The sequence below is a fragment of the Setaria italica genome, chromosome II (genome assembly GCF_000263155.2).
Source record: "Setaria italica strain Yugu1 chromosome II, Setaria_italica_v2.0, whole genome shotgun sequence".
Taxonomy (NCBI): domain Eukaryota; kingdom Viridiplantae; phylum Streptophyta; class Magnoliopsida; order Poales; family Poaceae; genus Setaria; species Setaria italica.
In genome coordinates this window covers 9147207-9160470 of record NC_028451.1, presented here as the reverse complement: position 1 = coordinate 9160470, position 13264 = coordinate 9147207, and the positions used below count along the sequence as shown (strand labels likewise).

The following is a 13264-nucleotide window of genomic DNA, read 5'->3' as shown; positions in this document are numbered from 1 at the left end:
CAGAAAGATACACCAGTTGCCGGTTTTAACAAGAACTGGCTCGGGTATGTTGAACACCGCTTCAGCTGTTGTTATGAAGTATGAATACACGAGGATTTATCCATGTAAAGAAATCCCTGAGCGTCTACCATGTCGACCACATCACCATGAATCACCTGGACCTCAATGTGGACGGAACCGACAACTCCTCCATCAAGAACACCATATCTACAATCCTATTTGAACCCGAGCAATATGATAATTATAGGTCTGGAACGAGGTTGAGTACTGCTACCGGCTCATCCCGGCAGGAACGGCAGCGGCCTCGCTGCGGCCGCTGGTATACGACGACTGCCCGCAGGCTGCATTGTCACCTTAAAAAAGAAAAAGAAGCACGCCAGGCAGAGCGCGCAGGTGCGTCCATGTCTATGACTCGTACGTGTACCCAGTCTAGCTGAGTATGCTATAGCTCGCTGTCAATTTCATTGGTTAAGACAAATATATTTGCAGGACTCTGGCTCGTTCGCAAAATGATACTAAAAATAAAGAAATAGTGGTAGGGAACGACTGAACAGCAACACACAATACAAGAACTAAGTGAATTAAGCATGGGAGAACAATCCATGAACGTTTAATAGTGATGGTGTGATATTTAATTAGCGGTATTTGTGAAGGAAAGGGTATCTACATACTTGTTCATCTGTGGTGCAATAAAGATAAATCACCAGTTTTCACATGACAGAAAAATGTGGTGGACTATTATTGATCTATTCCAAGCTATAAGAGGGATGAGATAATTTTGAAGTGGAAGTAGTAGTATTGTGCACCGTAAAGAAAAACGCTTAGAGGAGGCACATTGCTCATTGCTTTCGTAGCAAAAGAAACCAGTCTGCTATTATGTACAATGAGCAAACAATTCATTAGCGAGCACTGTTGCCATCATATCGGGATGGGATGCATCTGGATATACGCTAGTGAACCCTCCCAATGATCTTGCCGTCTCCAACTATTAGTCCTTACAATTGGACCTAGGCCTGCATGCCCGCAGGAACACTACAGAACATTGCAGACGATTGCCACGGACATGAGCCACTGAACAGGAAGTGCTAGCCGAATAAGATGTCCGTAAGTCAATGGTTGTCCAGTACTTCAAGGCGAGTAGATCAGATGAGCACGCTCGAGGCATACTATACAAGGTCCTTCCTCTTCCTGATATTGACGAGAAATTGACATCATAAATGGTGTGTGGTGTGCCTAGGGAGATCCATGATCGAGGTTGACCAGGACCACGCAACATCGCACGACTACCTCAATGTTGAGTAAAGGGCTGTCTATGATGAGATTCTTGCCATGATGCAGTCACAGTCCAGGAGGCATAGGCAAAACTTTTTTGCACAAAGCAGACTACTTGCAAAGATAAGAGGGCAGGCAAAGATTGCCACGGCAACGGCCACGTATTAATTGCAGCTTTGGTAATGTCCAGAGTATGCCTTGCAACTCACTGTTCATGGCTATAACACTGATATGATTATGCAGAAATAGGAACGATTCAGAAAGTAATTAAATGAGAAAGCTATACCGCATTTGATCCAGAATTTACATCAGAAAAAGTAATCCTTACAGAAGCAATACAGCACTAAATATAGCATGGTAATTCATTATATGAACAGAATCCTCACTTGACAGATTAAAAATTCAATGGGGTTGTACTACATACTTGCACAGTGCATTCAACTACTCCCTCCATCTCATGAAAAATGCAATTAGGTCACTCTTAATGGAAGTTTCATTCTCATTAAATTGCATGACACCTAGGATTGTTTTGATGATGTGGCAAATAAATAACGAAGAGAGATGAAACCAGTTTCATCCCCATAGGATTGTTTTGATGATGTGGCAAATAAATAACGAAGAGAGATGAAACCAGTTTCATCCCCATAAAACTGCATGTACGCGGTTTTTTCCGACTATTAATGAGTCATAGGATTAAATGTGATGAGAACCTATGAAATACTAGCTAGTAATGATGAAACAATGCATTATAGAAGGAGTTTCATACGTGGTTTCATTTCTATTTTGTTGATGAGGAACTTTTGGACGAAACAACAAAATGAAATCTTCCATTGAGATTGGCCTTATAATTTTCCTAGACAGACACTACTGGAAAACTGAGCATTGGTCCTAACCCTTAGTACCGGTTGGTTTTTGACCCGGTACTAATGTGAGTATTAGTATTGGGTCTAATAGCCAGTTCCCAGGAGCCCCCCATGACCACGTTTAGTACCGGTTGGAGGCTCAAACCGGTACAAATGTGCCTGAGGGCCTTTAGTACCGGGTGAAACCTCCACCTAGTACTAAAAGGTTCTCTCTGGCTCTCTCCGACTCCTCGTCTCTCTCCCTTATCTCCCCACCCTACGCCTTATCCTTATCTCCCCACCCTCATCTCTCAACCAGCCACGCACTATCTCTCCTACCTCTCTCCTCCCTCTTCTCTCACTACCGCCGCCTCTCGGGGCCGTGCTGGAGCCACACGCCGCTGGCCTCCACACTGGAGGGCCGCTCGGAGGCCTGGAGGCGCAACGGCTGCAGCTGGGAGGCGCAGTGCTCAGAGGCCTGGAGGCGCGGCAGCCGCGACGGGAGGCAAGGCGTCGGTGGCCTGGAGGCGCGGCAGCCGGGCATGGCACGGCGGTGGAATGACGTGTGATGTGACAGAAAAGTAAAATGAGAAAAGAAAGAAAAGAACAGAAAAAAAATGAGAAAAGAAAAGGGAAAGAAAAGACCTCAGCCACGTGTGACCTTTATTTCACCCGGTACTGAAGGACCTCCTTTAGTACCGATATAACAATACCGGTTGCACAATCGGTACTGAAAGGGGGTTTGGAACCATTGGTGGAAATATGAGCATTAGTCCCGGTTGGTAAGCCTCGTATCTCTCAAAAAACTAACCGGAACTTAATCATTCGAGACTAAAGGTCCCCCAATTAGTCCCCGGTCAGGGGCCACCATGCATGCACATGCACGTGACCCTTTTAGTCCCGGTTGGTAATACCGGGACTTAAAGGTTAAAAAAATAAAAAAAAACTGATCCCCCGCTAAATTATTGCAGATAAAAAATAAGAAAATATTCAATTTAGAAGAAAACAACCTGCTAACAAAGAGGAAAAAAAACACACGCAAATAAGAGAACCGAGCCAACAACCATTAACTTTTGTTTTTCTGATTTTGTTCCGATCAACTTATGTGTTCCGTCAAGCCAATAATTACGAACATATTTCATAAAACAACTTCTCAAGAGCTTTGTACAACCTATTGTACACCATTGGCATTCACCTTCAAAAAAAAAGTAAGAGGATGGAAGGAAGGAAAATAAATAGTTTGCAACAAGCATAACCATCGGGGCACAATAAAAAACAGATGGAGGCGCTGGCAAAAAAACAAGAAAGGTTAGTTGGTAACGAAAAAAATGAGAAAGTAATAAGACAAAAATCAATTTGTTCTAGATTGGTGCGGAAGACTCAACCTGTTTCTGAATTCCATTTCCACCTGCAGATTTAGATGGCACAGCCGCACACTGAGAATTGGGGATGAGCAAGGCATGAAGGAGATAGGAATGGAGCGCACCGCTGCAAGCGCCCGCACGCCACGCTGGACGGCGGCTCGGTGGCCGCCGCGGCGGCATGGCGGACGTGCTGGGTGGCGCACGGCAGCCAGGGGCAAGGACCGGCACAGCAAGGTCGTGACGGTGCGGGGTCTCCGGGATCGGCACGTCCAGCTTGTGCCCACGGCCATCCAATTCTACGACATCCAGTACTGCCTCGGCATCGACCAGCCTAGCAAGGCCATCGTGTGGCTCATCCACGCCGCCAAGACCAGCACGAGCTCCATGCTTTCGCTTGCCAACACCCCAGCCCACACTGCTCCTCATCTCGATCCTTGCGCTCATCACCGTAGCTGCCGGGAGCCACCGGCCCCACACCGCCACCGGCTAGGGGGGCCAGTTGGGGAGAGCCCGCGCGCCGGTGGCGGCTAGCGGCCAGGGGCCGGCCAGGAAGGCCTCGCGCGCCCACGTGGCCGACGGCATGGGAGGCCCGCGCGCCGGCGGTCAGGGCCCGAGCCGGGGAGGCCCCACGCGCCGATGGCCAGGGGGCGAGCCAGGGAGGCCCCGCGCTCCGGCGGCCGAAGGCTAGGGGGCGGCTGGGGAGGCCCCACGCGTTGGTGGCCAGGCAACCCGGTCGGGGAGGCCCCTCGCGCCGGCGGCAGACAGTGGAGGGAGGAGAGAAGAGGAGAGGAAGCGGTGGAGGAAGAGAGAGAGAGAGAGAGGCCGGTGGTGGGTTGGGAAAGAGGATAAGGTAGTGGGGAGAGAGATAAGGCTGTCGGTGGGAAATAAAAAAAGAGAGGATATAGTCCCGGTTGTTGGTTTCAACCGGGACTAAAGATCATCCTTTAGTCTTGATTGGAACCACCAACCGGGATTAAAGGCCACTCATTTAGTCCCGATTGGTGTTTTCAACCGGGACTAAAGATTTAGTCCAAGTTGGTGGTTCCAACCGGGACTAAATGTCCCACCTAATTTCCTCGTTGTTCCTAGCCATTACAACTGGGACTAAAGGGGGCTCTTTTAGTCCCGGTTGATATTACTGACCGGGACTAAAGAGCCCCGTCGGAGCTAGTTTTTGGACCCGGGACTAAAACTCCTTTATTCCCGGGTCTAAAAATAACCGAGACTTTTGTAGCTGGATGGACCCTTCCAGTGAATCGGTACTGAAGGCGCATTCCCCAACAGTGAGAGGAGTATTTATTGTCGAACGACCTAGGTATCCTTATTAATTAGTCAAGTCTACCTATTTAGGTACGGTGCCTTTCCGATTTTGCTGGCGCAAATCATGGCCTGCAAGATAATTATGGCTGATAAATCTGTTTTGGCCACTTGATTAGGCATGGTAATTAAGTAGGCTCACATGTGGTTCATTTTCTAGAATTGCATTCTTTGTAGGATTTTTTTTTCAAATGCCAAAATTGTCGTTTTCATGGGATGGAGCAAGTATACATTAATTATTTCAAAAAAAATATAGTATACTCTAGTTAGCACCAACCTAGATGTTGTGTTGTGTCAAAATGAGGAAATAGACGATAATAGAAATCACAAGAGCAATCAGAAAATATAAAAATTAATTAACCGTAATGTGAGTACCATAGGTAGTATATGACCAAAGTGACGTAAATGTGTATCTGTTCTAAACATGATGTAGTTTGGTTACTAACTGGTTAATAACATATTACGGATTTTTTGTTACACAATTAATAAGTTGATTACCAAAATACCACTGATCTTTTGGTCATAATCTTCTTAGCATCAATAATAGCACTCATACCTTACATCCTCTTATTCTCCATCCTACTGTAAAGGAAGCTAGCCGCTAGTTGCAAGACATCCGCTTTTGTCAATGCATCCAACAAAACCAGTCAGCTGCAGTTGGCCCGCCGTTAGTCCATGGACCATGGACCATGGCCCAGATGGAGGCTGGGAGCAAGCATATGTGGATCCCTTGGGCTGCAATAAAATTAAACTAGCCAAGCCAGTACCAGGAGATTTTGGGTAACATCCCAATGCATCCTAATAAGAGCTTGCAGCGTCTGCGAACATGATTAGTCAATCTTGCAGATTGGGTCCTTTTGCATCAAGTCAAGATGTCAAAAATTGCTTAAGGCCGACCAGACGGGTCTTCACCCTGCAGCGCTCCGAAGAACCTGTCCTCTTGTAATGAAAAAATAGGTTACTTAGCAACTCCAGCAATAACCCTCAAACCAAAACCCCTAGAGATCTAATGGGGTTATCTCTATTTTTTAGAAGCCATAAAAATATTTTTAACTTTAGCAATAATCCCATGGATAGAGAGCTCCCTAGAGACCCCTAGGAATGGAGGGTGGAAGGGGGAAATTGGAGGCCTCCCTAAAATAGAAAGCTAAGTAGAGGGGCTGCTGGAGTATGGGGCTGTTTAGAGGGTCTGGGTCTGCTGGAGTTGCTCTTATAAAACACTTATGGTGACAAATATAATTGATCTATTTCCATATGATTCATAACAGTTTAAAGTATATTGAAATAATGCAGTTTCCATCCACGAAGAAACAAAACAGGCCAAGGACAGCAAAAAAGTGAACCAAAATGGAGCACTTCGATTGAGAGACTGCTCGTTAGTCAAAATATATATGTGGTTACAGAAGAATGCATATATGCTTACATTTTGTAACATTTGGGAATAGTGCCACCTTTCTTGTTGACAGTGGAATAGCACAACTTATAAATGTGGGGGATTGGTCACTTATCAGACTAGCCATTGGATGGCCCAAATATCACTTAATTTGTTGTTATTGTTCATGCTAGGCCGGCTTGTGATGCAGCCCAAAGGTAGGGGGGTACCTGAGCGCTGCGCCCAACGCATGTGCTGACTCCATACATCGATGATAATAGTCCCTGTGTTTTTATTGTAACATTTTCTATCTTCTGTAGTGTTGGGGATAGTGTTCATAGTTATAGCGTTACATTTAATTTGCGGTATTCATGCAGGGAGGCATATGTACATACTCTCGCATCCTACAGTAGTGCAATAAAGGTATATCCTCAGGTTTTCACATGACAGAATAATGTGTTTAGCCATTGCTCTAGCACATTCATGCTATAAGAGACACGGGAGAGTCTCGAAGAGTTGCATTGCTCATTGCTTTCGTAGCAAAAGAAACCAGTCTGCTTCAGTGAGCAAAAATAGTTTATTTTCAAGAGCATCTTGATCACCGTATCGGCATGGGATGCTCAGGATAGAAGCATCAGGATATATAATGCAGAATCAGAGCATGTGCATAACATCAGCGGAGGGCAACAAAGCAAAAGAGGCACGATGATAGTATTTTCTGTTTAGTAAATGATGATATCCTCTGCAGTAAATGATGCTCACATCTACTCTGCTTTGTCTCCATCATTTGTTTCTTTGGGTACGTCTACAATCTACAGAGAAAGAGAACCCATCAGTACCGCATGTCTGCTCAGCATGGAAAAATGCAAAAAAAAAAAAGTAACTATAGGAGCGAGTTCCACAATACCATATTTGATCCAGTTCGAATACAATTTACTTCAAAAAACTACATCTTGTTTACTACAGCAACTTGGCGCTAAAAATCTCGGCACTTATATCTGCATCCAGGAGGTGCGGTAACAACCCTAGAACAGCGCTAGCGGTGAAGGGAACGTAGAAGGCACTGTAGTGCAAACCATCAACACTTGCGTCCACAATCTGACTGGGACTAACCCGTGCCGAAGGGTATCCTTCAATGACTAACCGCTCTCCGACTGGCCCCTTCTCTGAGGTACGAGCTACATCCTTGCGGCGCCTTCTCACTGTGTTGCATCCCTGCAGACCGCCGTATGTGTCACAGCTGAACTATTGAAGCTCTGCAGATTAACTGCATGCACAGTAGCGGAGCCAGGAATTTTTGAGAGCCTGGATGAGACAATACGCCTAGGAGCCCAGAGCAGAAGCAACGGTGCTGCCCCTCAGCGCTGGCCTTTTGCTCTATATATACTTGGCCTTTGAGCCTAAAGCGCAAGTAGCCGGGGAGGTTGGGCAACAGCCCAGGGTGGCCGGGCCTCGGCTCCGCCACTGTGCGTGCAGCAGCAGTGGTGAGAACCTGGAATAGGTTTTGGCGCGAAGGTGGGTTAGTGTTTCCTAGAATGAACAATCCTTCGAGGCAGATTTGGGTTTCCCGATGCATCCTAATCCCATGCTATCTCTACTGTTTTTCATGGCATTTGCTCAAGTGCATTGGGTTTTCGGCGTAGGCAGCAAACGTGCAACTGTGCAAGCAAGTAGTTCAGAAGGATTCTGCAATGTTGTATATATACTACAACAAAACCGGAAATTCCTATCAGTTTGAACCTTTCCCGTCGGTTTAAAGAAAACCGACAGGAACCTTCACGCAATCCTGTCGGATGGGGAAAACCGATAGCAAACAGCGTATGAAATCCTGACGGTTTAGTAGAACTGTCAGGGTAGCGAAAAAACGATAGGAAAGGTCTCACGGTTTCCTGACGGTACGGTAGAAAACCTCGCTCCCTTGGTAGTGATATCTGGGTCGTCCCACCAGGGAGGCATGTGCAGCTCTGCCGCCAGTTTTACTGCATCCAATGTTTTCAATTATTGTAACATTTTCTATTTGTAGTGTTGGTGAGAGTGTTCACAGTAATATAATAGTGTGATATTTAATTTACGGTATTCATGCAGGGAGGAATATCTGCAGACTCTGGCATCCTACGGTGCAATAATGGTATATCCTCATGTTTTCACATGACAAAATAATGTGTTGAACCATTGCTTAGTTCATTCATGCTATAAGAGTTGCATTGCTCATTGCTTTGGTAGCAAAAGAATCCAGCCTGCTTCGCCATGGGATGCGTCGGGATAGAAGCTAGTATGTCCTTCCAATGGCCTTGCTGTCTCCAAACGTTTGTCCTTACATTTAGATCAGGATCTGCTTTCTCACAGAAACACTGAGTTGCTCATCAGTGGAGACGAGTTGCAGAAGTCAAGTGTACCGCATTGTACCTCAGGGCTCATACTGGCCATGAAGTGGTTCGTTGGGCAAGACTAAAATTCAATAACCAAGTGGCCTAACAGTCAGTGTGTCCATAACAAGTGTCATTGCTAGCTGCTGCCGCAACTATAATGGAGAATCAGAGCATATGCGCAACATCAGTAGAGGGCCGACAAGAAAAGGAGGCACGATGTATGATACCATTTTCTATTTATTAGTAAATGATGATAAATGGTGCTCACATCTACTCTGTTGTGTCTCCACTCTCCATCATTTGTTTCTTTGGGTAAAGCCTACACAGAAAGAAAACCCATTAGTACCACTTGTCTGCTTCTGCATGGATCCAGTTGGAATACGATTTACATCACAAAAACTATGACTTGATTACTGAAGCAACACGGCACTAAAAATCTCAGCACTTATCTTCATCAATCAGGCATGGAATAAACTATCCAAGAAAAAAATCATCTTTCGGAAAAACAAAGGGAAAATTGGTTCTATAGCATTGAAAATATCATTGAAAAATTGATCCGTGAAAATAACATTCTGTCATAATTCGTTGTCACGTCGTGAACCCGTCAAGCTACGACCTCCTGGAAAAAGGAAAAGAAAAAAAAAAGACGACCCACGAGCCTCGCCGTCCACTTCGAAACGCCCGCCGCGCAGGTCTTCGCCCTTGGCCGCCGTTGCTCCCTCATCCCTCTCCCTCAGGCGGTCAGGCCTCTCACTGATTCCCTTCCTCTTTTCACGAGGACACACAGCAAGCAAGCAGCCAGCCAAGCATCAGCACCATCACGCCATTGATCTCTGCTTCTATTTCTGTTCCCGATTGAAGAAGCAACGATAGTTTCCCCCACCAAGCCAGAAGCACCAGCAGCATCTCACGCCAGCCATGCCTCCCCGCATCATGCAGCTATGTTTGATTTCAACTTCCAATCAGCAGCGAAGCGAGGCCAAGCCACACGACGGCGGGAAGCGTGCGAGGGCGGCGGCGGCAGTCGAGCCATCGGCGATGGTGCATCAGCTCCAGAGCGAGCTCGCGGCCGTTGACCCGCAGCAAGCCACGTGCTGGGTGCCTGGGTGCGCTGCCGCACGATGGAGGTGGAGGAGCAGCAGGTGGCCCTAGAGTCGCACTAGTACGAGCGGGAGCAGCTGCTTGCACGGTGTTTGCTCACTTCGAGCTCCGCGCCGCAGCCGCTTGCACAAAGCTTCGGGAATGGGACCTCGACGGGGAGCGCCCTGCGCCACCTCAGGGATCCGCCCCCACCCAGGATTCTCCTGATCTACATCGCCACACTCTTCCGTGCGCTGACTCGCCTCCGCCGGAGCTCAAAGAAGGGGGAAAGAATTGCCCATCCGAGCTCAGCGTGAGAAATGAAGAGCTGCACGGGTGGTTCACGACGTTAACTCCAAACCGTGATGGAATGCTATTTTCAGATAATGGATTCTTCTTTCGATGGTATTTCACGTGATCGAGATCTTTTTTCAATGATATCTTTCGAAAATGTTGATCTTCCGATGCTACGGAATCAATTTTTCAAAAACAAATGGTGCCCGATCACTCAGTGACTAATGGCTCTAGGACTGGCCACTTCTCTTATTTGCAAAACGCATTGATTTGCAAGCTGCACATGTCCTGCATTTAGGAGGTGCGGTAACAACCCAAGAACACCGCTGGCGCTGAAGGGATCGTAGAAGAAGGCACTGTAGCGCAAACCATCATCACCTACGTCTACAATTTTGCTCGGATTAATACATGCTAAAGTATATCCTTCACCTATTAACCGCTCTTAGACTGGGCGCTTCTACAGGTTGCGAGCTCACTTGCAGAGAAACGACTTTTCATCCTCAACAAAATCTCGATCGTTTTTGACTTGGAACTAAAAAGACTTTAGTCCCGAATCTAAATTTCGTAACCCGTAGGGACCCTTTAGTTCCAGTTGGTATTACAAACCCTGACTAAAGGATCCCTCACGGGTGAATATAAAAGAATAGCATCCCCTACTCAATCAGATGTGCTGTGTAGGTGAGATGGTAAGTAAGCAAGCTGCGAGTTCAAATTCCCACACACCAAGGCAAGAGCTTTTCTTTATTTATTTATTTTTTTTCTCTTTTTCTGAACTCATTTTTTCTTTTGTCTTTTTGCCTCCTCAGAAATTTTTGCAATATAATACTTACTCAGCATTAGTCAAAGATAATGTGATGACTCCATCCCCCATTCTTGAACGATACATGTGTGTGGGAGCCTCCCGGGGATTTCTATTTTTTTTGGCGCAAAACCCTTTAATCCCAGTTAGTATTATGAACCGGGACTAAAGATACCTCTTTAGTCCCGGGTGGAATAACCGAGACTAAAGGTCTCGATTAGTTAGTCCCAATTGGATTTTTTGAGACATATGCGTCTCTCCAGCCAGAAAAAGCTCAATTTTTGCTTTTTTGAGACCTATGCGTCTCTCCAACCAGAAAAAGCTCAATTTTTGCTTTTTTGAGATCTATGCGTCTCTCCAGCCAGAAAAAGCTCAATTTTTGCTCTGCCGCGTCTCTGAAGTAAACCATCATTGATCTGTTGCAGCTCTGCGGATTCACTGCGTTCAGCAGCAGTGGTGAGAATTTGGGCCAAGTGTTGCCCCCAAGAGCTGGGTTAGTGTTTCCTAGAAAGGATAATCCCTCGCAGCAGATTTGGGTTTCCCCATGCTTCCTAATCCCATTTTATTTCTGCTGTTTTTCATGGCATCCGGCGTAGGCAGCAACTGTGCAGGCAAGTAGTTGAAAGGGATTCTCCAATGTTGTATATATATATATGGGTTGTCCCGCCAGTGAGGCATCATGTGCATCTCTGCAGACAATTTTACTGCATGCTGTGTCCACTACCCGTCTGTGCAGATCAGAAGAAAAAGATGGTGACTGGTTAACTCCATAACTTATTTTTGTGTTTAGAAATGGTTCAGGAAAAAAAAAAGATTTTTGTTCGAGGAACATAGAGAGAACATAGGGGGTAGTTATTGTGCTGAGATATAAACTGCGCAGTGCTCATAATGTGGAGGCTTCATTTATCTATTTTCATCTTTTACAATTCACATCAGACCTTCGAGGAACAACTCACTTAATTTGCACTAGATAAACGTTGTACTGTTCAGCACACGGCTGAGGGCCTGTTTGGATACAACTAGCCCTGTTAATTGGGTTGTAACCCATGTTGTAACCACACCAATCTATTCTCATAAGAAAATAAATATAACCCACCCTAAACCAAACCTCCACTATCACACACCACACCACCCCAAACTTACCATTGCATAAGTTATACAAATTACTTGCCAAATATGGTTACAACCCAATAAGAACCCATTAGGTACCCAATAAAAATCCATTAGTTAACTTTTTTTTGAGTTTGTATGTGACTCTTAACGTGGGGCCCACATGTAAGTCTACTTTGCACAAAGTAGCGGACTGTCAAGCTAATTCATCTGCAACAAGTTTCGGTCAATTCATCCAAAATTTTAAGGTGTGAACACGAGGTTTTAGTTTTAGGGTCCGACTCTTGACGCGGGCCCCACATGTAAGTCCAGCCGTACTACTTTGCATACAGTAGCGGACTGTTAAACTAATTCATCTGTAACAAGTTTCGATCAATTTATCCAAAATTTTAAGGTGTGAACGCGAGGTTTTATTTTTAGGGTCCGACTCTTGATAGATGAGGCTCCAGGCTTTTGGGTTCTTAATGGGTCTCAACCCACGGGTTGAGAGTCTTTTAGATCCAAAAATAATACCACACACCCCAAACACCTTCCAAACTATTTATTTGTAAAACCCAAACCAAACCAAACCATCTAGCAGGCCAACTCATTATAAACCAATTCAAATAAACTTATTATATAAATCAAACCATTAAAACCAATAAACCCAACCCAATTAACAGGGCTAGATACAACCTCATAAACTTTATGACTTCACTTTTAAGTCACTTTTAGGACTTGTGCATCCAAACTGGTGTCATAAAAGTGCATTCATAATGTTTAGGAGTGTTGTTTTCATTAGGAGGACCAAACCATCATAATGGGTCATTTTTCTCATAAAAGTGGTCCCCAACCCATCCTTTACCCCTGTTACCCCTTCCCTTCTCTCTCCACGGTCGCACCCTATCCTTTTCCTCCCCCGCTCTTCTCCCGCACAGCGCATCTGCGCCGCCTCCTCCTCCCTCCGCCACCTCCTCCTTCCTCCGCCGCCGCCTCCTCCTCCCTCCGCCGCCGCCTCCTCCTCGTACCAGCATCTCCTCCCTCCGCCCTCCCCGTACTCCTTCCACCGCCACCATCCCCTTCCGGGGCCGCATCTACGCTGCCACCCTCTCCTCCCTTGGCCACCGCCTCCTACTCTCGCCGCCTCATCCACCTTTCCCCGCCGCCATCTCCTCCGGCCGTCGCCTCCTCCCTTAGCCGCCGCCTCCTTCCCTCGCCGCCTCGTTCCCATTTGGCCGCCGCTTCCTCCCCATTTGGCCGCCGCCTCGTCTCCATTTCCCCGCCTCCTCCCCATTTCGCCGCCGCCTCCTTCCCTCGGTGCCTCGTCCCTATTTCCCCGACGCCTCCTCCCCAATTCCCCGTCGCGTCCTCCCCATTTCCCCGCCGCCTCGTTCCCTCACCGCCTCCTCCCTATTTCCCCGCCGCCTCCTCCCCATTTTCCCGCCGCCATCTCCACAAGATCCACG

At 46.5% G+C, this 13264-nt stretch overlaps 1 protein-coding gene across 1 annotated transcript; it reads left to right on the top strand.

Moving 5' to 3' along the window:
- The first annotated feature begins 3393 nt into the window (after positions 1 to 3393).
- On the top strand, positions 3394 to 4009 carry LOC101762112 (transcription factor TCP13-like). The gene is made up of 2 exons (XM_004959080.1): positions 3394 to 3422; positions 3529 to 4009. Exons 1-2 carry the CDS (start codon positions 3394 to 3396, stop codon positions 4007 to 4009), a joined length of 510 nt encoding a protein of 169 aa, XP_004959137.1.
- Positions 4010 to 13264: the final 9255 nt, after the last annotated feature.

Coding starts and splice junctions, on each gene's coding strand:
- LOC101762112 (XM_004959080.1), top strand. CDS start 3,394: ATGGAGGCGCTGGCAAAAAAACAAGAAAG. Junction 3,423..3,528: donor CTGGCAAAAAAACAAGAAAG/GTTAGTTGGTAA, acceptor TTCCACCTGCAG/ATTTAGATGGCACAGCCGCA.